The 25,471-nt window shown below is 41.1% G+C and overlaps 1 protein-coding gene across 2 annotated transcripts in view; it reads right to left on the bottom strand.

Moving 5' to 3' along the window:
• Positions 1–25,471, bottom strand: part of HELZ (helicase with zinc finger) — a 236,220-nt gene that overhangs the window by 99,995 nt on the left and 110,754 nt on the right. The window contains exons 14-17 of one of the 2 annotated variants that reach the window (XM_060252939.1): positions 25,106–25,285; positions 24,510–24,614; positions 7,938–8,116; positions 4,344–4,462 (exon numbers count right to left, since the gene is read on the bottom strand). In XM_060252939.1, coding sequence (XP_060108922.1) covers positions 4,344–4,462; positions 7,938–8,116; positions 24,510–24,614; positions 25,106–25,285 — 583 coding nt within the window. The remainder of the gene's footprint in view (positions 1–4,343; positions 4,463–7,937; positions 8,117–24,509; positions 24,615–25,105; positions 25,286–25,471) is intronic. The other variant, XM_060252940.1, reaches the window with a different exon arrangement.

Raw genomic sequence — 25,471 nt, 5'->3', positions numbered from 1 at the left:
GGTAGGCCTTCAAATTGTCCGATGGAGAAAGATGGGCTGGCTGCGTGGAATCCAAGGCAGGAGAGCCAGGAGGATCTTAGGAGTCAGAAGAGCCTGAGCTGTCCCCATCGGATTGGGATTCCTTGGTTGCAGGAGAGATCAGAGGCTTGGTAGCTGCAGATGTGGATGCACGTTCCTCGGAAGGTTTAGACTTTTCTTGTAAGGCAGTCGAAGTCATGGCTGATGTAGAAGTCGTGGCCGGAGCAGCAGATATGGTGGCAGAAGCAGTGCGGGGTGTAAAAGGTTCTCGGTACCAAGGAGGTTCACGGACTCGAAGGGCTTCACAGTCTCGAGAAGAGAGATACTCCAGGTCTCGGGTTCAAGAAGGCTCACGGTACCGAGGAGATTCAAAATCACAGATTCGAGGTGTTGATACATCACGGCTGTGGGATGCGACCCTGAATTCACGGTACCGAGAGTGACGGAAACCCTCATCCGAGGGGGAACAGGAGTAGCGATGGTACACCCAGCAATGTCTGGGAGATGGTGATCTGGAGAGTAAGGAATATTCATATCGACCCTTGGTAATAGTCCTGGTATTCACGGTAGACTGGAGAGCGTGCACGGAAATCACAACGTCGAACCGGTGAGCGGGATTGGACATGCTGGGTGGAAACCTGTGTCGATGACTCTCTGTAGAGAGGAGAAACTCCGATGTCTCAAAAAGATTCAGCCTGTAGCAAAGACCGGAGATGCTCCTGAGAGAAAGTCGGATCCAAACGGGGGATGGGTTCGAGGATGTCGAACGGCACCACGCTATGGACCGAGGGCGAGCGAGATTGAACTGGTATAACCTCGACTGCAGCTGGGGAGTGAGGAGTGAGATGAGGCATATCGGAGATGACATCGGAGGGCGCCGAAAGCTCTGGTAGAACAAGAGGTTGGATCGGAGCCGAGTGTGTGGAAACTGACTCCATCGATGTCGCTATAGCGGTCGAAGTGGTGGCCCTCGGGGAAGTCGTCGGAGTCGACCTTGTCGGATCGCGGGATTTCTTCGGGGCCGAGGCGGACAAATTGGTAGACTTCTTTGAAGCCTTGTGGTCAGAGTGCTTGGATGGTCTCTTGTTGGACTTATGCGTCTTGTGAAGTTGAGGAGCAGCCGACGCAGCCGAATTTCCCGCTTGGTGTGGGGGAGGCGGCAAATCAAAGCTGGGCATAGCCCGAAGAGTTTTTTCGAGCAGGAAACTTTGAAGTCTGGCCGCTCAGTTTTTTCGCACCTGTTTACCGAAGCTGGCGCAATGAGGGCAAGTACCCAAAGAGCTTCACCCAAGCAGAAAAGACAGTACGAATGTCCATCTGAAGTAGGGATTTTAGATCCACACCTCCGACACTTTTTGAAAGTAATTTTCCCTTCCATGTGCTCCAAAAAACGCTCTAGGCGAGCTATTGGAGACGCCGAGGAATGGATCCGTTGCCTGCGGCAAGACCCATGTGTGGGACTGCACAGAGACCACAATGAAGATCTGATGACAGCTTATTTTGGGGGGGGGGGCTGTTTGTAAGGGGCTTCTTGGGAACTGTGGGGCAAGCTTTTTGAGGGTTTTTTTTTTTACCACTACCCCCAGTTGCAGCTGTGCCAGGAAAAAAAAAAGACAACGCACCCTGGTGCTTCTTTTCCCAAGGTTGCCTCTCCAAGATCGCCTCCTCTCCTTCCCCTCCCTCCTCCCTGAAGTGCTCTCAACAAAACCGGAGGTTTGTCAGTAGGGGCATGGGAAGAGTTGCATATGAGCCCTATCTCCTGATTCAGGCAAGTCCAATGTGGCTAGAGAAAGATCCAGTGGCAAAGCCTCACTTTCTTGTTCCAATCAAGGGTGCTGCTGTTTGTTTGTTTTTTAAATTTTCCCCTCCTAAGCAAGGGCAGGTAGGTGAGGCATCACTTTAAGGCTGCCAGATTTCCCTTCCTTTAGAGGAATATCCCTTGTTCCAGGAGGGTTCCAGGAGAGGCAGGCAGCAGTGAGGGCGAGTGTGGTGGCAGGTCCGAGCCAAGAGTGCCCGCCTCTACACTCAGATAGTGCTGGGAGGGGGAGAATACCTGCTGCTGCTGTCACACCGGCCGGGCTCAGACCCTTCCCCACTGCCCACTTGCAGCAGTTTTGGTAGGCAGCTGCCAGGCTGGCAATGGGCAGAGGAGGGCGGTGGAGAGGCGGACAGTGGCAAAGGAAAGCATGGCGGGGAAGGGGCACTAGTGGGGCATGTGCAAGAAGGGGGAGGGGGCACCCACCACCTGACCCTGTGGCTAAGTGACACCCCAGGCGGCCACCTACCTGGCCTACTTGGACGCACTGGCCCTGACTGAAAAAGACAAGATGGGTAGCCCTGTTAGTCTGTCTGCAGCAGTAGGCTAGACTCTTATTATTTTCTACTGGAAAAGACAAAAATTCCAGGTAAAGTTGAAGGCAACCGGAAAAGAGGATTGACTCAATAAAGGAAGCCACAGCCCTCAGACTGAAAGACCTGAGCAAGGCTGTTTAACAATAGGACATTTTGGAGGACATTAATTCACAGAGTCACCATAAATTGGAAGAAAATTTATGGTATTTTTCACACACACACACACCTGATGTAGTGGGCTCTAGTCCATAGTTTTTATGCAACAGCAGATGAACATGACTAACCTTGAGGAATGTATTACATCTAATAACTCTTGTTCTGTCTCACAGCTCTTCTGTTTTCATTTAAGACATGCTTGGAATCATTTTAATGTGAATATCCAGCATATTTCCTCACTTTATTTAAAAGGTTGCTTAAAGCCTTTATTTTAATCTGGTTTCATTTAAACTTCTTTTTTTATCTTTTATGTTAACTGAAAATGAGATAAAAGCAAACTCATATTCTGTAATATATGCATTATGGTGTAGCAGTCAATTCCAAGTGCATGTACAGCTTTTGCATAACAGTACATTCATCCTCCATAGTGCCCTTGCTTGTTCTCCATGGTGTTTCCTGTTTGGATTGCAAACCACCAGGTGGAGACTTGCCTTTAATTTTAGGCTAGTAAATTTTAAGTACTATATAAATGAAAAGATTAACAGTACTGTAGTCTTCTCCCAACTTGGCCCACAGGTGGGCATGCATGAACAGTTCCTGCACACAACAGGATGATTTTTTGGTAACACAGTGATATGCAGCAACCTGGAAACAAACTCAGGCCAATCAATGCCAACAGCTTCTGGCACATCAGTTTGGAAAAACTACACGGCTAGCAGACAGAATGAGCCTTCTCCTTATATTAATGCTCAAATTGTTATTCTCAGCCCTATGCACTCCAAGAGCAGAATGCTGCATTACCGGATCAGAGTGGTTACTTCATGGGTCAACTTCAATTTCCTCAAATCTAAAGCTGAATCTAACTTGAAACACCAGCATATTGAATTTGGCATTATATTCTTTGGGTGAGGTGGGAGAAGCAAGTAGTACTATGAGAGAAGGACAATAAACGCCACCAGAATTGGTTCATAGAAATCCAGTCTTTCCGTATTCTATGACATGCATAAAACAAGCCAGAATTACTAGAGACACCATGTAGTGGAATAAAGATGTGAAAACCAGTGGTACAACCAGTGTCTGGGACCTGTAAAGAGGGTGGAACAACTTCTACCAACAAAATACAAGTTCCTTGCCTCCTCTCTGTTTTCCCAGAAACATTTTGAAGGCATTCTGGGCTGCAGTGAGGCAAAGGGGAGGGAAGAAAGTCATGTTGTGTGAGCAGAAATACTTCCATTCTCAGAAACATTCCACTTGTTCAAACAACTACAATTTAAAATTAACTATACATCCTCTCAACATTGATAATTTTCTCATTCCCAGCATGATGTAGTGGTTAAAAGCAGTGGATTCTAATATGGAGAACCATGTTTGATTCCTCACTTCTCCACATGAAGCCTACTGGCTGACTTTGGGCCAGTCGCAGTTCTCTCAGCCCCACCTACCTCACAAGGTGACTGTTGTGAGGAGAGGAAAGGAAGATGATTATAAGCCGCTTTGAGACTTAAGGTAGAGAAAAGCAGGGCATAAAAACCAGCTCTTCTCCTTCTTAATTCTTTCTAACAACTTTTAACCTGTGTTTGAAGTGGGTTTCTGTTTAGATTTATCCTATCTGGTTGCAAATGCTCAGAGAGTATAAGGTAAATTATTAACCCCTTATTACAAAGACAGCAAAGGCTGAGAGTTAATGGGTAAGATGAAATTTGAACTGGGTCTTTTCTGACTTACATCTCAGTGTCCTAACTGTTACACTACATTACTTTTTATTTCCCCTCTTCTCAAGAAAAGATTCGTATGAGCTAAATAAAATGAAATCTTACTTGCATATGATCTCCAGCCAAGACAATTCTTGTATTTTTGTTTGCTAATGCTAGCGGCATGATAGTCTCACACTCCATGGCTTGTGCAGCTTCATCTAACAGAATATGTGTAAAAAACCCTTTAAAACAAAAACAGACAAAATGTTAAAAAGCATGTGACAAAGGTAGTGGTGGTAATATATCCAAAAATGATATTAAATTCAAACCTAATCAACACAATAGTGATTTGTCAATGCCTGATTTTTGCAAGCTTGTTTCAATCAAAACATGCCAACTTGCCATGCCTACCAGAAACAAAAGCTGCAAGTATAGTTAAGAAGAGTGAACACTTCAGGCGCTTCAAGAGACTATTTAACAGAGGGTGTTTTTGTAATCCATGAAGATTACCCAGACTCACTGGAATATATTTCATATATTAAATTGTTAGTCCTACTTAAGGTCAGATGTCATATTATCATTTTTTTCCTGGCAGACAGGCATAATCTAGCAATGTGCTTTTCAAACTCTTTAAATATGGAGGAAACTCCTTGTCACACAGTAGGGGACTAGGAAGGGCCTTCTACTGGCTGCCACCACTCTGGTAAGGGTCTGTCTGGGGGGGCCAACAGCACCCACCTAACCCCTGTGTCTTCCTTATTAGCAGATACCAGGAGTGGCCAAACTGTGGCTCGGGAGCCACTTGTGGCTTTCACACATACTGTGTGGCTCTCAAAGTCCCCACCACCCAGTTGGCTGGTTTGGAGAAAGCATTTATCTCTTTAAATCACTTTGCCAAGCCAGCCAGTAACTTGAAGAATGCATTTAAAGTTAAAGTTGCTTTCTTTCCACCTCTTCCTCCCTCCCACCTATTTGCCTTCCTTCCATACTTCCTTGTGGCTTTCAAACATCTGACATTCATGTCTTGCATCTCTCAAACATCTAACATTTATTCTATGTGGCTCTTTTGTTAAGCAAGTTTGGCCACCCCAGACAGATAACTTTTAACCTTGACCAAGGAGACATGAGGACCCAGGAAGTTTAACAATAACAACAACAGTTTATTTATAGTGCTCAAACAATAAGTAGGTAATAAAAGTATTTTAGTGCAACAGTGAAATAAGAAACAGTAAAGATTGGTGTAAATAAACAAAAGCCCTGACATGTCTGACTAGACGTTCCCTTCTCTAAGTCAAACCAATTCACTCACCCTCCCTAGATAAAGGATCTCTCTACAGCTGCAACCTCCTCCCTGTCTAGTTGGCCCTTTTATGCCTTCTTCCCAGGTCCCACTCCCTGTGGGCTAGTTTTCCCTCCAGAACTCTGCCACCATTCAGAAGGAATCCTGGGAGATGTAGGCCCCTGTATCTACTCCTACACAGGCTTCTCTGGAGCCTGTAGGCTGCACTAGGCCTAGGATCATGACACTCCTCCCTGCGAAAAAAGCAGTTGTTCAGGAACATGCAAAATGTGTTTGTGGAGATTTTTACAGACATCATACAAGAGGGATGAGCAGAGAAGCATAAATTTAATTAAAGGATTCGATTATTCATCAATGTGCAATAGGATTGCCAAGTCCAATTCAAGAAATATCTGGGGACTTTGGGGGTGGAGCCAGGAGACTTTGGGGCGGAGCCAGGAGCAAGGGTGTGACAAGCATAATTGAACTCCACGGGAGTTCTGGCCATCACATTTAAAGGGACAGCACACCTTTTAGAATGCCTTCCTTCCATAGAAAATAATGAAGGATAGGGGCACCTTCTTTTGGGGCTCATAGAATTGGATCCCCTGGTCCAATCCTTTTGAAACTTGGGAGGTATTTTGGGGAGAGGCACTAGATGCTATACGGAAAATTTGGCACCTCTACATCAAAAAAACAGCCCCCCCAGAGCCCCTGACACCCGCGGATCAATTCCCCATCATTCCCTATGGGAATCGTTCCTGGAGGTGCATAATGGCTGTGGGGGTGGAGCTTCCCCCGCCGGCCAGCTGGCTGGGGGAGGGGGGAAGCCTGTAAAACCAGGGGATCCCCCGCTGGGACCTGGGGATTGGGAAGCCTAATGTGCAATGATACCATCATCATAGCATAATTAATTAAAAACACTCACTTAACTATAGCTTTGAATTGAAGAGCACTGGACAATTTTTTTTATTTTCCATTAAAACATTTATCTGCAATGGTTGACTTTGCAAATAGTTAAACCGGCTTTTATGCAGTGTGCAGTTAAAAGCCCATATATTTGCTACATGCATGTACTGGGAAGCCACTCTGTCTTTACAAAGAATGAGCTAGAGCCTTGTGTGGAAGAGACAGAATTTTTGGGCTCCACTTAAAAGCCATCAGTCTTGAAAAAGGCAATGAAACGTTTGACACTGGCTAATGTGGACTGGCTTTATGTGGATGAACTTATTCTCTATCCTAACACCTAATTGAAACAATAGTAGACTGAACATGCAAGACTGTGAAGTGGGATAATTTGTTCATTAAAGTGCCTATGTGCAATCTGGATGAAAGGATTCATTACAGACTATTTTCTCATGATTTTAGTTTATGAGTCAAAAGCAGACCCTTAACCTTTAAAAAGTGCGTGTACGCACTCTGATTTATTTTTCTGCCGAATGTTTGGGAAAAGAGATTATGTCAAAGTGCCTGCATTCACTCTTGTGTTTCATATTGCAGTCTATTTAAAGGTAGAAACTTTGGAATATTAAAGTGCCTGTGTGCACATTTATATTTTTCATCTTAGATTATTTAGAAGTAGAGTCTACTCAAAAGTAGAGGCCACAAGATTTTTCATATTTTTTTCCTGTAATAAATGTTTTGATAGTATAGTTTCACCCAGATGTTTCTTCTATTATAGGTATGCTTAAACTCAGGGAGCCCCCTTTTTTTCTACTGTATCAAATACATACAGTATTTACACATGAAACATTTGTACATGGTTTCTCAAATAATAGAAAATTCAGTATTCTTAAGCATAATGACAAACCAAGTCATTGAAAGATGCAGCAAAGGGTGGGAAACATGTTCAAAAAATATTTCTGTATTCCTCTCTTATCAAAGCATTCAAAACAGATACAAATAGATGCTTAAGAGAATTACTTTACACTATCAGAGGTAAGAACATTTTCTTTCAAGAAGTTTGAGTGGGGATGTTTGTTTTTGTCTTCCTTATCTGACAGGCGCAATCAAGTTGAGGAAGGAATTCTGCTTAAATTCATATTAGGAGGTGATCCTGAGTGTTATCACAAAATGTGGCATTACTCTCTCATCTGATATACCTGAATGATCAAACCCAAGGGCAAGCATTAAATTTACTTTTTAAGACCCTGTACTAATGTGGGGAAAGCATAAAAATGAACATTATGTCCCTGTAAGTTTTAAAACAATCATTCTGTTCTTTTGATCTTTTTAAAAAAATTTAAAGGAAACAAGAATCAGGATGAATGTAAGATTATATTGTACATGACTTTACAATGTTAATTGAACAACCTAAGCATAGTTCAACATTCTCAGCACCTTCAACAGTCACACAAAACACTGTTGGCAAGGTTCATTTATGGCAGAAAAAGGTCAAGATGCATATATAAAAAAGGTACATAATCATGCTTCCTCACCAGGTTCAAGATCCAGTTGACACAGATATTGTGACGTATTCAATGTAACAACTACTACTCGTTGTTTAAGAATGTCTTCCTTCTGGGGCATCTGAAAAGTGGAATGTGTGCTTGAAATCAAACAGTATTGATGCACAACTGGGTGGACAGTCTTTACCCAGCGATTTCTGAAATACACCCTGGAAAGGAAGGGAAGGTTTTACTTGCTGAGAAAAGAGATACAATTAATGTGTCTCATCTAGTTAATTATTTGTTAAATAAAGCAAACCATGGTGGACTGCATTATAAAACCTATTCATTAGTAAACTCTTCACCTTAAGGACTGCCTAATTCCATATAAATCTACACAATCTCTAGAGCAGGGGTGTCAAACACACAGCCTGGGGGCTGAATCAGGCCCCTGGAGGGTTCCTATCAGGTCCCCAAGTAACTGGCTGTCGTCTGCTTCCTTCTCCCTCTCTGCTTCCTTCTACATAATGGCTTGCTTCGCAAGGCTTGTTCAATTGCACAGGAGGTGCAGAGCAAAACCTCTGTTTTCTCTATTGGCTGAGGCTCCTCCCTTGGGGAGGAAGGCAGGAGGAATAGCTTGCTTTGCCAGGCTCTCTCAATTGCACAGCAGAGCTACTGAGCCAAGCCTCTCTTCCTTCTATTGGCTGAGGCTCCTCCCCCTCCTGGTCCCCTGGGGAAGGAAGGAAAGAGCCAGAACTTCCTTTGCCCAGTCCCCTGGATCCCATGGGAGAAATACAAAGAAAGCACCTTTAAGACCAAGTGCTAATATTTTAAGCATGTTTTAAGGTTTTTAAAAAGAAAATCTTTGCGTTTGTCTGTGTCCTTTATAAAGTTTATATATCTGCTAGCTAATCTTACTCTTTAATTGTGTTTGTCTGTGTCCTTTATAAAGTTTATATATCTGCTACCTAATCTTAAATAAGTACACACATGGCCCGGCCTGACATGGCCTGGCCCGACAAAGTCTCATTTATGTCAGATCCGGCCCTCATAACAAATGAGTTTGCCACCCCTGAGTCAACTTTGCTCCTGCCACCTGAGGCTGAGAAAGGGTTTTCTGGTTGTGGTCACAAAATTCTGGAATTCCTTCCCCACGGAGATTTGAACATCCCCATCTATTCATTGACTTCTACCAGCAAATGAAGACTTTTAACTTGTTTAACTGTTCACCACCTTGGGGACCCCTAAGTTGGGTGGAAAGACAGTCTAAAAACATTTTAGATGAACAAATAATTTTATAAAGCAGAAAACTTGTTCCCTGATAATATCTGACTCATACTCGTAAGCATGAGAGTGACAGTGTGGTGTAGTGGTTAGAATGTTAGACTAGGATCTCAGTAGGGGTTCAAATCCCCACTGAAATTTGTTATGTGATCTTGGGTGTGTGTTATGTGATTTGTTATGTGACCTACCTCTCACAGATGCTGTGAGGATAAAATGCAGACGGGAGAACCATGTATCCACCCTGAGCTTATTGGAGGAATGACAGGATAAAAATATGATAATTACAGTATCAAAACCACCAAGATACCCATATTCACAATGTCCTGCCTCACTGTAGCCCACTGTAAGCAGAATGTTCTTTTTTTCTAACCATCTTATAATCCTGTTTTGGTTCTATTCAATTTTATTTTAATGATATTGCACGATATTATTTTTAGAAAGCTACAGGAATCATACCACTACTGGATAAAATAATTGCAAGAATACAAAATTGCCAGGCAATTAAGAATTACAACATATATCCTTGTGCACCATATATTCTAATAGCGAAGTCAGCCAAATCTGAGGATACTTAAATGTGGTGATTGGACCCGAGAATGGGCAAGAAAGATCTTTCTACAAATCTGAAAAACATCCCAGGTTTGTGGGGAAATGTGAAATCTTACCCCCAAAATGGGGAGTTTAAACCCTCCCCCCATGATAAAAGGAGTACCTGTAGCCTTTTAAAAAGTATACCCCCAGAAGAGTGTTGTTCTCTGTGTATAAAAATCTATTGGTGGTCCCCCAGTCCAAGAGACATCCAACCTCTGAACTCTCTGTGAAATAACATCCATGACCTGTGGGACCTGTTACAGTTCTGCTTGCAAAGCAGAGATGTTCCTCCAGGCATTAGGTTGAGGACAGCGATGGTTCCATCTTGGTACTCCCATCCCCTCTCCTACTGTGAGACAGCAGCATGATTGGGATGTTTAATGCCATCTTCAGTTAAAATACAATGCTTTATTGGTTTTAATCTGTTTCATTGATGTTGTTATGATTATGTTGTACACTGCCCCGAGCCCAGTTCTTTGGGAGTGGGCAGTTGTGAACATTTAAATAAATAAATAAAAATAATTCCCTCAGTGGCTATTGCTAGGCAACCACAGCATTCCAGACTTGGTTTTTGTGAGTAAAAGGCAGAGGGAAGGGGCAAAGTCCTTTCCAGGGCTGTTTTGCCCTTTGAGGGAGGACTCTTAGGAGCCAGATCTGGCAGCAACTACTGAGTAACTTGATACCACATGACTTGCATGACTCAGGTAGGGCTAGCTGCTTGTTACTGTTCAACAACAGCCACACTATGAAAGCAAGTGTGGTATAGGATCAACTGTGACGTCATCACACTGTGCACATGTGAAACCTTGGTGGGGGGTGCATGTTGGGGTTCTGCCTTAGGCGCCAGAAACCCATGCACTGGGCCTGTCCCCACCATGAAAAGAAAGGGTAAAATGAAGATCAATAATAAATACAGCTGAAGATGGGAGAAAAATAGAAGTTAAGTTGGTGAATAGCCAAGAAAGAGAGAATGAGGCAGGGAATGGGGAGAGGATACAAGCGTTGCCAGGAGGGAAAGAGGAAATAATGTGGGAATGGAGATACAGGGGGAAATGATATGTTTCCTCTCCCCACTTGAGGGTTCCCTACTATGCAAGTGAGCGTTACGCAGCAGCTGGCAGTACAGAACTATGATATAGTTTCCTAGACAGAGAGTGCTCAGGGTGAGGGGAGCTGAAGACAGAGGAGCAGATAAAAGTAGGTCAACTGTTGGGTGGGAAGGAGAGAAGGAAGCAAAACAAGAGGAGAGGTTATGGGAACTTTCAGGGAAGGGAAAGAGGAAATACTGGGGGAGGGGTAAATGAGATGCCCCTTGCAAATCTTTGCAAGTTCCTGCAGGTTCTGTTGTATTGGCCAAATTCAGCGTCACAACTAGGCTCATTTTGGGTAAGAGCTCACAGGAGCAGAGCTCCGGAACCTCTAAATTTTATAATGTTTGTTCCTTTCTCCCCCCTTCCCCCCCCCCAAAAAAAAATTGCTTCTGGGCTCCAAACCCCCTGCAAGAATTTTGCTTAACTCTAAGATTTGACAAACTTCCTAATATTTTCCCCCACAAAAAAATGGGAAAATAACAAAAACATATAAAGCAGACAGATGAGAATCTTCATCGTGACACTGTGACCACATAGGAAAAAGTAATTTAAAAAGTATGATGGGAGTAAAGTTTTATTACGACAATTATAATTCAAGAAACATTTTAAGGCAGATGCTGAACTGATATAATTTAGTACACCTTCTGATGATGTCAGGGGTGTGTGGCATATGCAAATGAGTTGTGCATTGCTCCAGCACCTCTTTTTCTACGAAATGACCCCTGGTCACAACTATCAGTCACAGGCAGACTTGAACTGCAATCTTGCGAAAGCTGACAACTGTCTTTTTGTTGACAAGCACAGACCTCTTAAGGTTCAAGTAGCTTTATAAGGTGCCTGACTTGCTTCACTGTGACTGGTATCAATCTTTTCTTGTTCCTGTATAAACTTTCTCTTCTTGATGGTAATATTTATCATAGAGACAAAGCACCTATTGCACATAATTCACAGGCTCTGATTCTTGCTTTGTCCTCTCTTGTGCCTGCTCCCTTCTCCTGCAAACTGACCTTTGTTCCTCTGCCCTGCCTATCTGTTCTCCTCTCTGAACTTGCTTCTCTATATAGATTGCCTTTTAGAGTTGACCTCAGCTGGACTCTCAAACACAAAAATTTGGTTAGATTCCTTAGACTAATTATGTTGATGGAACAGATCTAACCATGTAAATCCAGAACCTCCTCCTTTTCCCTGAATGGTCCTGCCTAGAATCTGGGAAACCTTGGTTTGAATCCCCACTCTGCCACAGAAATTCACTGGGTAACCTTGGCTCACTCACTCTCAGCCTAATCTATCTTGCACAGTGGCTACTTTGAGGAAAAAATGGAGAATAATGCAAGCTTTGGGTGCCCATTGTGGAGAAATCAGGATATAAATTAAGTAAAAAAATATGGTAGAAGATGGGGGACAAATAAAAAGCAAGTTGGTTGGTGGGTGGGAAAGACTAAAGGAAGCAGGGAAATGGGGTTGCCAGGAGTAAGGAAAGAGGAAATAGTGCCAGGAAGGGGTGCATTGGGAAAATGAGTTGCCCCCCATAAGTCTTTGTGGGTTCCCACAACTGGGTCTGGCGTGGCAGCTAGCACTGCATAACTTGGCCATAGTTTCTCTGGATGCCAAGGGGAGGAATGGATGAGGGGCAGCTAAAAGTAGGTTGACTGGTGATGGGAAGGAGAGAAGAAAGCAGAAAAAGGGGAAAGGCTATGGATCTCTCAGTGAAGGGATACAGCAAGAGAGAGGAAATGAGATTCCTTGCAAGCCCTCCTCTTGTTCTTTTTTATGAACCTTAACATTCAACACACACTTAACATGGCAACACACTAGCATTTAACATTCTGGAAGACTGCCAAGATCTATAATACAGCAGCAGGTATCTGTTAGCATTGTTCTAAGAAAAAAGCAATTTCCTATCATTTGTAGAGGCTCTTATAATATTGTTAGTAGTGATATTTCTGAAATGCTGAGAATTTAACTTCCTTCTGATCTCAAAATTTTCGTATTAGTATTACTGAAAGCTTGATTTCAGAATCCTTACAAGACTTGGTTTTATATTTGACTGTATTAGTAACATGTATATTTGCAAATACAAATACTGGTCCTGCTCCTCCATGTCAAGGTTGGAAAAGGGGCTTTAGCTTGCTGTCAAACATTAACAGAGACGAACATAACAGCAGGACATTCTTGCATGCCAGCATCACTAAGCCAGGCTCTCCCATGCATGATATCACACCACCACAGAACAATTTACACAATCCAGAGCACAAGTACATTACAAGCACAAAGCAAGAAAAAGTGTACAAAGAACAGATGCTGGTCAGCCAAGCTGCTAACTGTATACATAAAATCACATGTATAAGAGTTCTTCCACTCATGGAAAAAGAAGACTGGATCTAATACAAGACAATTTCAAGAAATTATAACTTCCCTACAGTATGAAATATGTTCTGCTTAAACTCAGGCCAAAGAGTGAAGGGTGGTAAGCAGTGGGGTACTGCAGGGCTCAGTACTGGGTCTGATGCTTTTTAACTTGTTCATTAATGATTTCAAGTTGGGAGTAAGCAGTGAAGTGTGGATAAGTTTGTGGACGACACTTTGATCAGGGTGGTGAGAACTGAAGAGGACTGTGAGGCACTCCAAAGGGATATGTTGAGGTTCGGTGAATGGGTGTCAAGATGGCAAATAAGGTACAATGTGGCCAAGTGCAAAATAGTGCACATTGGGGCCAAAAATCTTAACTATAAATACATGTTGATAGGGTCCGAACTGGTAGAGACTGACCAAGAGAGAGATCTTGGTAGATAACTCACTGAAAATGTCGAGACAGTGTATGACTGCAATAAAAAAGGCCAATGCTATGCTGGGAATTATTAGGAAGGGAATTGACAACAAATCAGCCAGTATAATAATCCCCATTTCCTGTAGCAAAACATGAGCTTTCCAGAAACACATCACTTTGTTGGGACTGAACAGAGGAAAGGAAAAGGAAGAACACTGGCATGCTGACAGGCTGTTAGCAGCATCACCTCCAGAAGGAAGGTGAGGCTTGAAGCCATCCCTATCAGAAGCCTTAAAAGGAGAGAACTTGGCCTGGTTCTTGAGCAGAGAAACCTGCAGAGAAGTCACAACTGCCAGCAGCAAGACAAGCTATTCATGTGATATAGGCAGGGATGTACAGAAAAGTCTATTTTAATGTATTTGTACTTTCGAAGATAGTGGTAAACCACTTCTTTTTTCTTGAATATATATAGATGTTAAAATCATACCAGCTAGTCTAAAGGATTAGTCTTGTTGAGCCAATTCAGACAGCCATTTCATACATAATACATTTCATACATAATAAGAAAAGAGCTATATCTGTATCATGTATAAGCATTAAAGCAGCAAATTTCATCCGGCTGCTTAATTAATTCAGTCCCAATTAATATTGTTCTATAGGAGCCCTTGCTTATGGCACTTGTTAAAACTGAACTGAGTAAAGAAAGGTAAACAGAGTACCACAAGGTGTTTCTAAAAGAAGTTCACTCAAATACATGACTAGAAAGGAGCATTCAGAAATTAACTAAGCAAAATTTGAACTACATTCTCTGCGTTCTGTTGCCATGATGATTCAGCATCCATTTTGTTGGTATTAGCCTAGACACTTTTGGACAGTAACCAGCCAACCAGTCCTGCCAATCTACAAAAGTGTCTGGACAGCCTTTGTCTAACCGCTGTTTACCAAGAGTACTGGGTAAGCCATAGTTGAATATGTGCAAGAGAAAAGACAGGCTAGGAAGACAGGCTAGAGAAGATCACTTTACATTACTTTTAATTATGAAATGCAATGACCTTGTTTTATCCAGAATTCCATCTGCCTAAATTAGCAAGAAGACTTATTACTACCAAGTCACAGCTGACTTCCCAAAGGGAGATTAATAAACGGAATTCACAGTTACAGGAGGTGGTGGCAGCTACAAGCATAGACAGCTTCAAGAGGGGATTGGACAAGCATATTGAGCAGAGGTCTATCAGTGGCTATTAGCCACAGAATATAGTTGGAACTCTCTGTCTGGGCAAGTGATGCTCTGTATCTTTGGTGCTGGAGGGGGGGGGGGACAGTGGGAGGGGTTTCTAGTGTCCTGGCCCCCCTGATGGACCTCCTGATGGCACCTAGGTTTTTTGGGCCACTGTGTGACACAGAGTGTTGGACTGGATGGGCCATTGGCCTGATCCAATGTTCTTCTCTTATGTTCTTATGACTTATGGTGACCCTCCAGAGGTGGTTTGCCATTGCCTGTTTCTGCACAGGAACTCTAGTATTCCTTGGTGGTCTCCCATCCAAATATTAATCAAGATCACATCAGATTGGGCTAACCTGGGCTATTCAGGTCAGGGCCTGCAGATGATACAGCTATTTCATCTTATTCTGAGGTAGGCTTCAGATGAGCCCTTTCAGCTCTTACAAGAATTCTGTTAGAAGGAACAGTTACCAATTAACTATCAAAAAACTAAATCTTAGTTTTTATCACGATACATGTTAAACATAGATGGTAGATTGTTGGGCATTATTTAGATTAGGTGAAGACTGTGAAGTATTTAGGTGCAGTCTTACAATTGACTGGTATGTGGAGGGCTCTGATCACCTATGTGAGAGCAGCCAAAGAATGGCATCTGCCACCCTTATTTTTTTCCCCCAAAGAAGGTTCATATACACCTTACATAAATAAAATCAGGGCAAAGTGATACCTCAGTTTTTGTTTTCTCTGAGCAAACACTGACTTCCCTTTGATATTAATGTGGAAACGTGCTATGGTGGCTAGATGGACTCTTACAGAGGTAAGGAGAGGACTCTTTAATTAAATTGAGGAGGTATTCATATTTTTCTATCAGGTATTATATCGGATTCTGATTTTGGCCCATACGCAGAAATGCTTCCATTTGGCTGAGTACAAGCATGAGGTGAATAAGCCACACACCCTTGATGTAGCCAGTCCTCCAAGAGGTTCTAGCATTACGGACTACTTTTATTGCTTCAGATAATTGTTGGTTGGTCATTGAATGAGCCATACTGTTATATGGAGGCTGCCAATGTTTGGATGTAGAAATGGGCACTGAAGAAAGGCTGAATTTCTGAGTGAGAATATCCATTGTGTGAATAGTTAGGAGTATTAGGAACCATGCCTGTCTTGGCCAGAAGGGGCTATTAGGATGGCTGATGTTTGTTCCTGTCTCATTCTGAAGAGGGTCATAAATAGTAAGAAGCAGAGGTAATGTGTATGGCAGGTTTCCCATCCACTGGATCTGGAAAGCATCTTCCCACAGACTGCAGATCCTGTGCGCTCTGGGAACAAAATAATCTGCATTTCCTGTTCTAACTAGTAGCAAATGCGTCTATTGTTGGTTCTCTCCAACAATGAAAGATTAGGTCTAGAGAGGTCCAGCTGAGTTATTCATTTGGCACTACAGGAGGGTGACTGAGGAAGTCTGCCAAGTGGTTGTTGACCCCCACTATACGGATGGCTTGGACTGCGGAGTTGTTGGAGATTGCTCATTCCCTGTGGAGTTGTCGGAGATTGTTTCTTTATGTAGCACATGGTTGTGAAGTTGTCAATAGCTATTTGGATTTTTTTCCCTTGACACATTAATGTAGGCAGGGCTTTTTTTGTAGCAGGAACTCCTTTATTAGGCCACATACCCTTGATATAACCAATCCTCCTGGAGCTTACAGGGCTCTTAGATCATGGCCTACTGTAAGCTCTTGGAGGACTGGCTACATCAGGGGTGTGTAGCCTAATATGCAAAGGAGTTCCTGCTACAAAAAAAGCCCTGAATGTATGAGAAAAATAGGCTGTTGTATACTGCTTTGCACTCTAATACACTGATATGGAGAAGTGCTTCTTGGGAGGACCATGTCCCACTGACTGACACTCATCTGCCTGACAAGGAGTTGTCCACAGTTAATATGGTCCCCAGTATTGAGAATGGAACGGGATCTCCATTAGATTGACATCTAAGGTCCACCAATACAGGGACTGTACTATCTGTATTGGGATGCTCAATTTGTTTGATGGTGTTGATGGAGGGGGTTGAAATGCCTGACATAATTGCAGAGGGTGCGTATGTAGTCTTGTATATGGTACTACCGATATGGTGGAGGACATTAATCCTAACAGTCTTTCAAAGAGAATGGCTGGTTGGAAGAATAGTTTCTGGCAATTGATTATATTTACTCTGACTGCCAGTACTCTTTCTGGAGGAGGGAAGACTCTGATTAGAATGCTTATGAAGGATGTCCTTTGTATGTGTTCTAACTTGATTTGCATTGACTCAAAGATTCAATGTTCTGAGTACCCCTAAAGTGGAATATAAGTCTGCTAAAGTTTGGGTTTAGTATCTGCACTATCAGTCAATCATCAAGTACAGGTATATCTCACATTCTGGCTTTCTTAGGTAGGGCTACTACCACTGCTGTCACTGTGGTTAATACCCTGGGAGCTGTGGCTAGCCTAAAGGAAAGAAACATTGTTGGAAGTGGTGACAAATTCATTGGAAATGAAGGTATTTGTAATAGTTGGGCCTTATCTTTATGTGGAAGTATGCATCCAAAAGATCTAGCACTTTAAATCACATGCCCTGTCATAACAGAGGGAGGACATTGGGAACGGTTAACATTCTGAACTTTTTTAATCAAGAGGGACTTTAGGCCTCTCAGATTTAGAATAGCTCTCATTCTTCCCCTCTCCCATTTCTTTTTAACCAGAGATTCTCTGATACCTGGATGTTATTCCCAAATACTTCTGGCTTCATGTCTTTGCATTTGCGGGGCTCCAGTTCCAGAGGACCTATCACACACCTATGCTGATCCATTTATCACCTATAAAGTATCACTCTTTGCTTTAGCAGCCAAGAAAATGCAGGCTATAGCTGCATCTAAAAAGGGCAATGTTTTTATTTGATTTGTACTTTTGGGTTAGATTGTTTTAATGCTGATGTTTGTAATTATGTTATGTTATATGTACCAGATTGTAATGGCCACTGGCCACAGACAATCAACTTTTATCATATTGTATCATATAGTAGAAAGGATCTTGAGTAAAATCTGGAGTGATTATCTTTTGCAGACATTTTCAGGAAAAAAATTCTGTTAAGGAGTGTGTCAACTTTGGCAAGATCTTCTGGAGAGGGGATTGGAGGGTTGGATAAGGAGGGTGAGCAGGCTGGTAGGGAGGCAGATTCTATCACATATCCTTTTGTCATGATGGCATATATCCATTGGTTCTGTGAAACATCTTGCCAAGTAAGGTGATAAAGATGTGGATACTCTGTTGGTTGATGAGCTGGATGTGAGCTGTAATTGCCAAAAGCCCTAAGGTCCAGTTGTGACTTCCAGTAGGCTTTACATCACAGGGAAGGTAACAGGTTCTCTGTTTATAGTATATATAACTGTAAATACCAAATCCATCACTCTTGGGGATACACAAGAAACATTGAGCTTGACGGATCTTGCCCTTCAAATGATCAGTCCATTATATATGAGTTCCTCACTAGAAGACTATTATCAGTGGTTTTGGCACAATATTATTGAGTAAGGGTTCAGAGGCATGGTCTGGCTCTCTGTCCTCCTAAACAGGTTGGTCATAATTGAAGGCTAAATCCCACGGGGAGTAATTTCTCCTTGTAGATCTGGAGGTAGGTTTGGATCATCTGTAGGGCAAGGGACTGCTTCTGTTTGATCAGAATGGAGTTGAGCATATGGATCCCAACCCTGGTTCTAATTGTTACATTAGAGGTCTTGACATGGCAATCAGGATGACAATAAATACAAGCTTGTTGGAGCCTACTGGGGTAATGGATCCAAACAGTAAGATGAGGGGGCTGATTACATGGAGCAGCGGATTCCAAGTCTTGTATTTCCCCTTCTAAGGATGGTGAGCAACATGAAGGAAAAAACGTTCTCAGAATGGGGACTGACTCATTGATAAGTTTCAAGACAGACTTATCAGGGACCAGGTCTTTATGACAAAGGTGGAATGAGGTGAATGGAAACTTTGACTTGGGAGTTGTCTTATGTTTGCACCTTGCCTTCTTTAATGGTAGTTCTGAGAAGCTAAGCTCTGGGAATCAGATCCTCTTGTGGTCCTCTCCATAATTTTTGCTGGGTCTGGTATGGTTGGGTTCAGTTTTGGAGTTGAGGAAACGTGGATTTATCTGTCCATGGTGGAAGGTAGCATGGTGCTTGGATTCTGTTCTTGAGTGGTGATAAATATGGGTTTTCCCCAAAGTGCTGCTTTTAGGCAAGAAGCCCTGCCATGCCTTGCCTTAGGGGTGAGTTGGTAACACACAATGCCATGCTCCTCAATGAGGCATAAAAGGCATTGCTCTTGGTCATCTTAGTGGAGAATTTTTCACCCACAGCACATGAATTTCTTCAAAAGTGCTTCTTGTGCAATTTTTACGAGCCTGGGCTCCCATGGGACAATAGCTGAGGTAGAATTGCTTGGCAGTATTTTGCTGGTAGTTCGAAGGACAGAGCTTCTCAGTGGCAGCAAAGACAGAACTAAGGAAAGGATGCTGTGCTCCCTCTTTACCACACTGGAAAAAGTAGGAAATAATGTGAGGGAGGAAGACGTTTTGAACTTCAAAAAAATCTCCACATGATAGGCCTGTGCATGCACAATACCCTTTGAGGCTACACAAGTACCACAAAAATTAATATTTAGGTATCCCTTATTCCCATTTTTTGTTTTTTACAGCTGTATGCTATTGAAAACACCTGGGCATGTGTTATTTCACTATTCATTTTATAAATATTAGGGATGGGCACAAACCTAAAAATTCTGGTTCTGTTTAGGGTGGGTTCTGAATAAAAAATACCCAAAATCAAACTAGTCAGTTTGGATCCCCTTTCTCCTAGCCACAGCAAGCCATGACTAGGAGAAAGAGGGAGATCTCCAGGGAAGGGTTAAACTGGCTGCTATTTAACCCATCCATTTGGCTCCCCCCTCCCTTGCTTTGTCTGTGCCACAATGTATTTTAATGGAGTGGAGCTCATTTTCACTTTTCAGTGTTTATATGGCCAGCTAGAAGCTGTTCCTTGCTGGAGTTGTGTGACCTTGCAAATAAAGGGTTGATGCTTTGAGACAGCATGTCTTTGCTGAATGGACTGAGAACTGGTGCCTAGTAAGTACTCTAAGCTGGGAGCGCACAGCCAAAGGGGGACATTACACTGAAGAGCCGCTGCCAATCTGAGTAGACCTGGGGGCAGGGGGAGAAGCTTGCAATGCCCAGCCATTTCATGTTTTCCAAAGCCCAGAGAATTTTATATTGTTGGTTTATATTTTTAGTTTCTGCTGTGATCCTTGTGAACTACTTAATGTGTAATTTTTATAATATGTATCGATTTTAACTGTTTGTTGTGATTTTTATACTGTGAGCCACCCTGAGCCTGCTTCGGTGGGGAGGGCGGGATAATAAATAAATAAATAAATAAAACTTTGCTTTTTCTTAATGTTTTAATTTTAGAATTGCACTGCCAAATCCCATTATTTTCCCACCTTTCCATTTTAAGCAACACATCTCAAGAGTTTTAAGCATGTTTGTATTTTAAGTAAAAAATAATATCTATGTAAAAAATAATAAGTAAAAAATAATATCTATGTAAAAAATAATAAGTAAAAAATAATATCTTACACTATGTCCGTGTAAGTCCAGATCTATTGAAACTATCGCACATATTCTTTTGTGCTGCCCTTTTAATGTAAGTATTCGTTGTCGATTTTTGGATCCTATTCTTCTAAATAAGATGGGTCTGGCTGATCCAGATAAGGTCAAGCTTGTTCTGAAGGATGTTACTCCTGACATAACTGTGAATACTGCCTCATTTCTGTACTGGGCCACAAAGATTCGTCAAGACAAGGAACAGTCTTGTTGTTTTATTTAACTGTGATTTTATGTAACTGTGTGTTTTTTTCTTAACCCATTGTTTCTTAACCTGTTTTTATATGCCATTAAAGGTTGATTGATTGAATATCTTTTTGTTTCTCTGTAGCCTTTATAAAGTTTATATCTCCACTACCCAGCATTACATTTTATGACCTGGCCCCACAAAGTCCCATTTATGTCAGATCTTGCCTTATAACAAATGAGTTCAACAACCCTAGAAGAACATGCATCTGTATAGACTTCTGACATGCAAAAAAGAGGGACGCTGTCAGGGTAACATTGCTCAACTAAGAAATTTTCATCAATAACTCTATGATATCCTTTGCTAAAGCTGTAAATGCTATACTGTATCCTAGACATTAACTTTGAGAGATATCTAATTCAGTTCTCTTTTTGCTTGCCAGATATCAACGTTTGGTTTTATGGTATAGGCTTTATAGCAAATATTAATCAGCAATTTTAATAAAAATTCATTCTATCAATAATAGTCTTAAAACCACTTGTAAACACTTCCCCATCTCCCTGCTACTCCCCTCCCTCCTCTATCTTGCTTTTTCCTTCTTCAGCTTCACTCTTCCAATCCCATCCCATCTTTTCCCTTTCAATTTATTCCCCCCTGCCCAGCATTGGTACTAACCGAGGCTGAAAATCTTCAGCAAAGTTGAAAAGTAAGATCTGTGCTGTTTAAACTTTAAACAAATATGTCTTTACTCTGCTTGTATGCATGTCTAAATGAGTATTATTATTCCTTGGCAATTTTCGCTGTTGAGCAATAACCAAACTATGTAGGGTGGGTTTATCAACTTAGGGAAGAAATGAAGTATTAACAGGATCTCTTTTAAAAGTCTATCCTTGATTTTATACTAAATTTAGATTTTTATAGTTTTAAATGGCATTTTCCTTTGTATTGCCTCCTACTTCCTATTATCTGGATTCTTATCAACAATTGCCTAATAAATGTTTCAGTATCACTTGTAAACAATTTTTGTAAACTTGTTTCCTTGAATTTAGTAATGTTAGGACAATAATGAAAAAAATTATTCTACTTCACCAAGATTAATGAAACTAATATGGTTTCGTATTAGATGTTTAATATGACTTAATTCAATGTGTATTTTCTTGTTGCTTTTCGCAGTATGTGGGAATTTTTAAAAGTCAGAGTTATCAGAACGCTTTAACCTTTTTGAAAAGAGACAAATTTTATCATAAAGAAAAAAAATTAGTAAAAAAAAACTGACCAAGGAACAGAATTATCTATAATCACATTATGTGCAATTCATAGTAATTAAAAATCTGCAGGACCTAGTAGACTGTTATACTCAAATTAGAAGACACCATCTAAAGACTTAGCTGCTTTACATCAAACCTGAATGTGAAATTCAGCCTGGCCCCCATTTTTTGTCTATTGCAGCTCTCTTGGGGTTTCAAGGTAACAACTCTGCAGTAACAGAGAAAACCACAAACAACAGAATTCCCTTCAGAACTGAGTTAAAACCTAGCAACTCTGTGTGTCATTCATTTCCTGACCTTTAGTCCCCAAGCCCTCCAAAATCTTTTTCAATTAAATTGTTAAATTGGCTTTAGATAGTAAAAATAAGACTCCCTCCCCCCTGCAAAGCAAAATTATATTAGAGTGCAGCAACTATCTAGAAATATTGAACTAGGTTCAAAGCTAAAAAAACTCAATTGTAAAATCAATTTTTAGATAAGAAACATTGTCATCTTTCTCAGAAAGCTAAGCTGGATATAAGATCTGCAAGAGACATCTTTCATTCTTGACAAAATTCCCATTATATCATAATCAGGGCCCATCCATCCTCTTGCCAATAGGTCAGCTTACATTTATTTTACATATTTCATGGTCCATCTTTCTTTCCATGCATATGGAAGCCAAAGGAGAGTCACAACATTTAAAACAAAAATAACCATAAAATTAATGAATCAATAACATAACTATAAAATTTCCTTTAAGATAATAAATAGCCATGAAAGCCCTACTCCTGGAGTAATAATACACCCAGAGAACTGGTTAGCCCAGACCAAATGTCCTTTTTTCAGCCAGTCTGGAAGACAAGCTCAGAGACCATTCCAAAGAAGCCAGGCAACAACTAAAAAGGCCCAAATCCAGGTAGCAACACAGTGCACCCTGATCAGAGGATGAACAGACAAAAGGCCTTACTGAGCAGACAAAACTGCTCCAAAAGGCTCCTTTTCCAGCAAAAAAAAAAGTTTGTGCTCCAATACTCAAGGAATTTCAGGATCTGACTTAGGCCTGGTATAGACAAGAAGCAGAATGAGTTGGTGATGAGGCAGCTGAGGTGATGAAATGGCAGAATAGACAGCACCACATCAGACTGCAGGTGAGGGATTATATTTTTCAAACTTTGCCATAGAAAATTAGCCCACCGCTAAAAGCACTAGGCTAGAACCAGGGGTGGAATTCTAGCAGGAGCTCCTTTGCATATTAGGCCACACATCCCTGATGTAGCCAATCCTCCAAGAACTTACAAGAAAGAGCCTTGTAAGCTTTTGGAGGATTGGCTACATCAAGGGTGTGTGGCTTAATATGCAAAGGAGCTCCTGCTAGAATTCCACCCCTGGCTAGAACTATTTCTTACTGATGTACTACGGTACTTTAAAAAAAACACTGAAGTGAGTTTTTACATGGGCCATAATAAAAACTACAGTATGAAGCAGTAAAGTACATTCTTCACCTCAGAACGCTATCCCCTTACTGTGCTACATGTGTACACCAGGTTTTATTCCCTATCTATGGTGCATGTAGTCAACCTGGATCTACATAATCTTGAGATAATTTTAGCTATCTATCAAAGAGCGTCTAATTATTTGGTGATCCCTTTAGGTAGGATTCCTGCTTCTGGGAAGGGGTTAGAGTTGATTATCCTTGAGACCCCTTCCAGCCTTCTCTGTTTCTGTGGAATTTTGAAGGAAAGTATGCTCTCTGATTCCAAGGCAGTCTCTGAACAGGAAAGGAAAAACTTGGCAGAAGACTAGCAACCTTAGCTGCACAGCACTAGATCATGTTGCTGACTCAGGTTAATTTTGTTTTGTTTATATATAAACATTCGCTTGCAGAGAGACTCCATCCATAACTGGTTAATGCCCTTGCTTCAGTATACAGGAGTCATTCAAATTTTAATAGCCGTATTTTCAGATAAATGGATCCATAGCTTAAGTGAATTTCTGGTTATTCAGCTAAAAAAAAAATCTAACCAGAAGGTTATTTTCATTTCTTGTACACGTGTGAGCTCAAAATCTCCTTCCTCCATTATTTTTGTTCTCCTAATTGTATCGAGACCCATTGCAAGTTGATTTCCACACAAATGGTTTGCTACTGAACAAGTTTCACGTGAGACTCCAAATGATATCCTAATTTACATATATTTCTCTTTTTAAAAAGGTATTTTTCTAAAATAAAATTCAATTCTTATCTAGGGGTTGGAGAGGGAATCTTAGTCATTTTAGAGGACCACATAAAATTTTGTTCAGCTAGTAAAAGCACAAATATCCACATAAGAAAGGCTTAAAAAAGGATGTCTTTATCTTTGATATTTAAAATCAACACTGATATTGTTCCATATTCCATTTTAGTCTAAATTTATACAAAAGCAAAGTTTTAAAATGCCAATAAGTTTAGAATTTCTGATTTTTTTTCCAAAACTATTTAGAAGAGACACCTTTTCTTAAGATATTGTATAGATACATAATAAGCCTTAAAAAATACCTGAGAGGTCTCGCCTGGGGATTGCCTGCTTCTACATATGGATGTAAATAATCCTTTATGTAGAGATCAGCAGCACTATTAGAATGGGTGCAAATGAGAATCCTGCTGGAATAAATGGTGCAAATAAAAAAGCAATGAAGAAACAGAAAATCATTCAAAGCAGTAAAAATACAAAAAAAGAGATAGTGACCATCTTCCCCGCACATTTCTTTTAATGAAATTAGTCTGTGAATTTAATGGTTCAATGATGCTTCTAACTAATTTCTGTGGGAAGATTTAAACTTTCAACACAGCTTTTAAAGGTAATTTTTACATTTTACCTAATGTAGATTTAAAATAAACATAGCTATTACAAGTCTACACAATGCATAGCTTTCTAAATATGATGCAATGTATCTATTCCATATTTTGCCAAGTTTAATTCATTCTTCTAAGCATATACACCTTTAGGCTGTCAAATTCTCTCCTGAACATCTATACAAAACAATGATGGATGGTTTTTTTAAGCTGGATGGAAATTCTGCACTGCCATCTTTCCTAATGTAAACTGTGGCATTTGCCTTCCAGGTAAGTATCTATATATCATTCCATCTCACCTAGTATCCTGCTGCTGAAGTATATGCTTGACTGCCTGAGCCAAAGTGAAGGTTTTGCCTGTCCCATAGGGACCGATGATAAGAACAGGAGGCAACTGTATTGAGAGTGGAGTTGTGATAGCCAGAACAGCCTCCTTCTGCTTTGTATTGAGCCTAGGATCCAACTGCTCATCCCACTGTCTGTACAATAGAAAACATGACATTTAACAACACCAAAATGCTATGAATTAAAATAAAATTACAATAATTCAGAGACATGTCCAAAACAAGCTGTTTCAACAACATATACTATTCTTTACTTCAACTACTATTCAGGATAAATGACCGTGTCACATTTATTAGTTATATCATCTAGCATTAATCCTC

The sequence above is a fragment of the Heteronotia binoei genome, chromosome 13, assembly GCF_032191835.1.
Source record: "Heteronotia binoei isolate CCM8104 ecotype False Entrance Well chromosome 13, APGP_CSIRO_Hbin_v1, whole genome shotgun sequence".
Lineage (NCBI taxonomy): Eukaryota > Metazoa > Chordata > Lepidosauria > Squamata > Gekkonidae > Heteronotia > Heteronotia binoei.
This window is presented reverse-complemented; position numbering and strand designations above follow the sequence as displayed.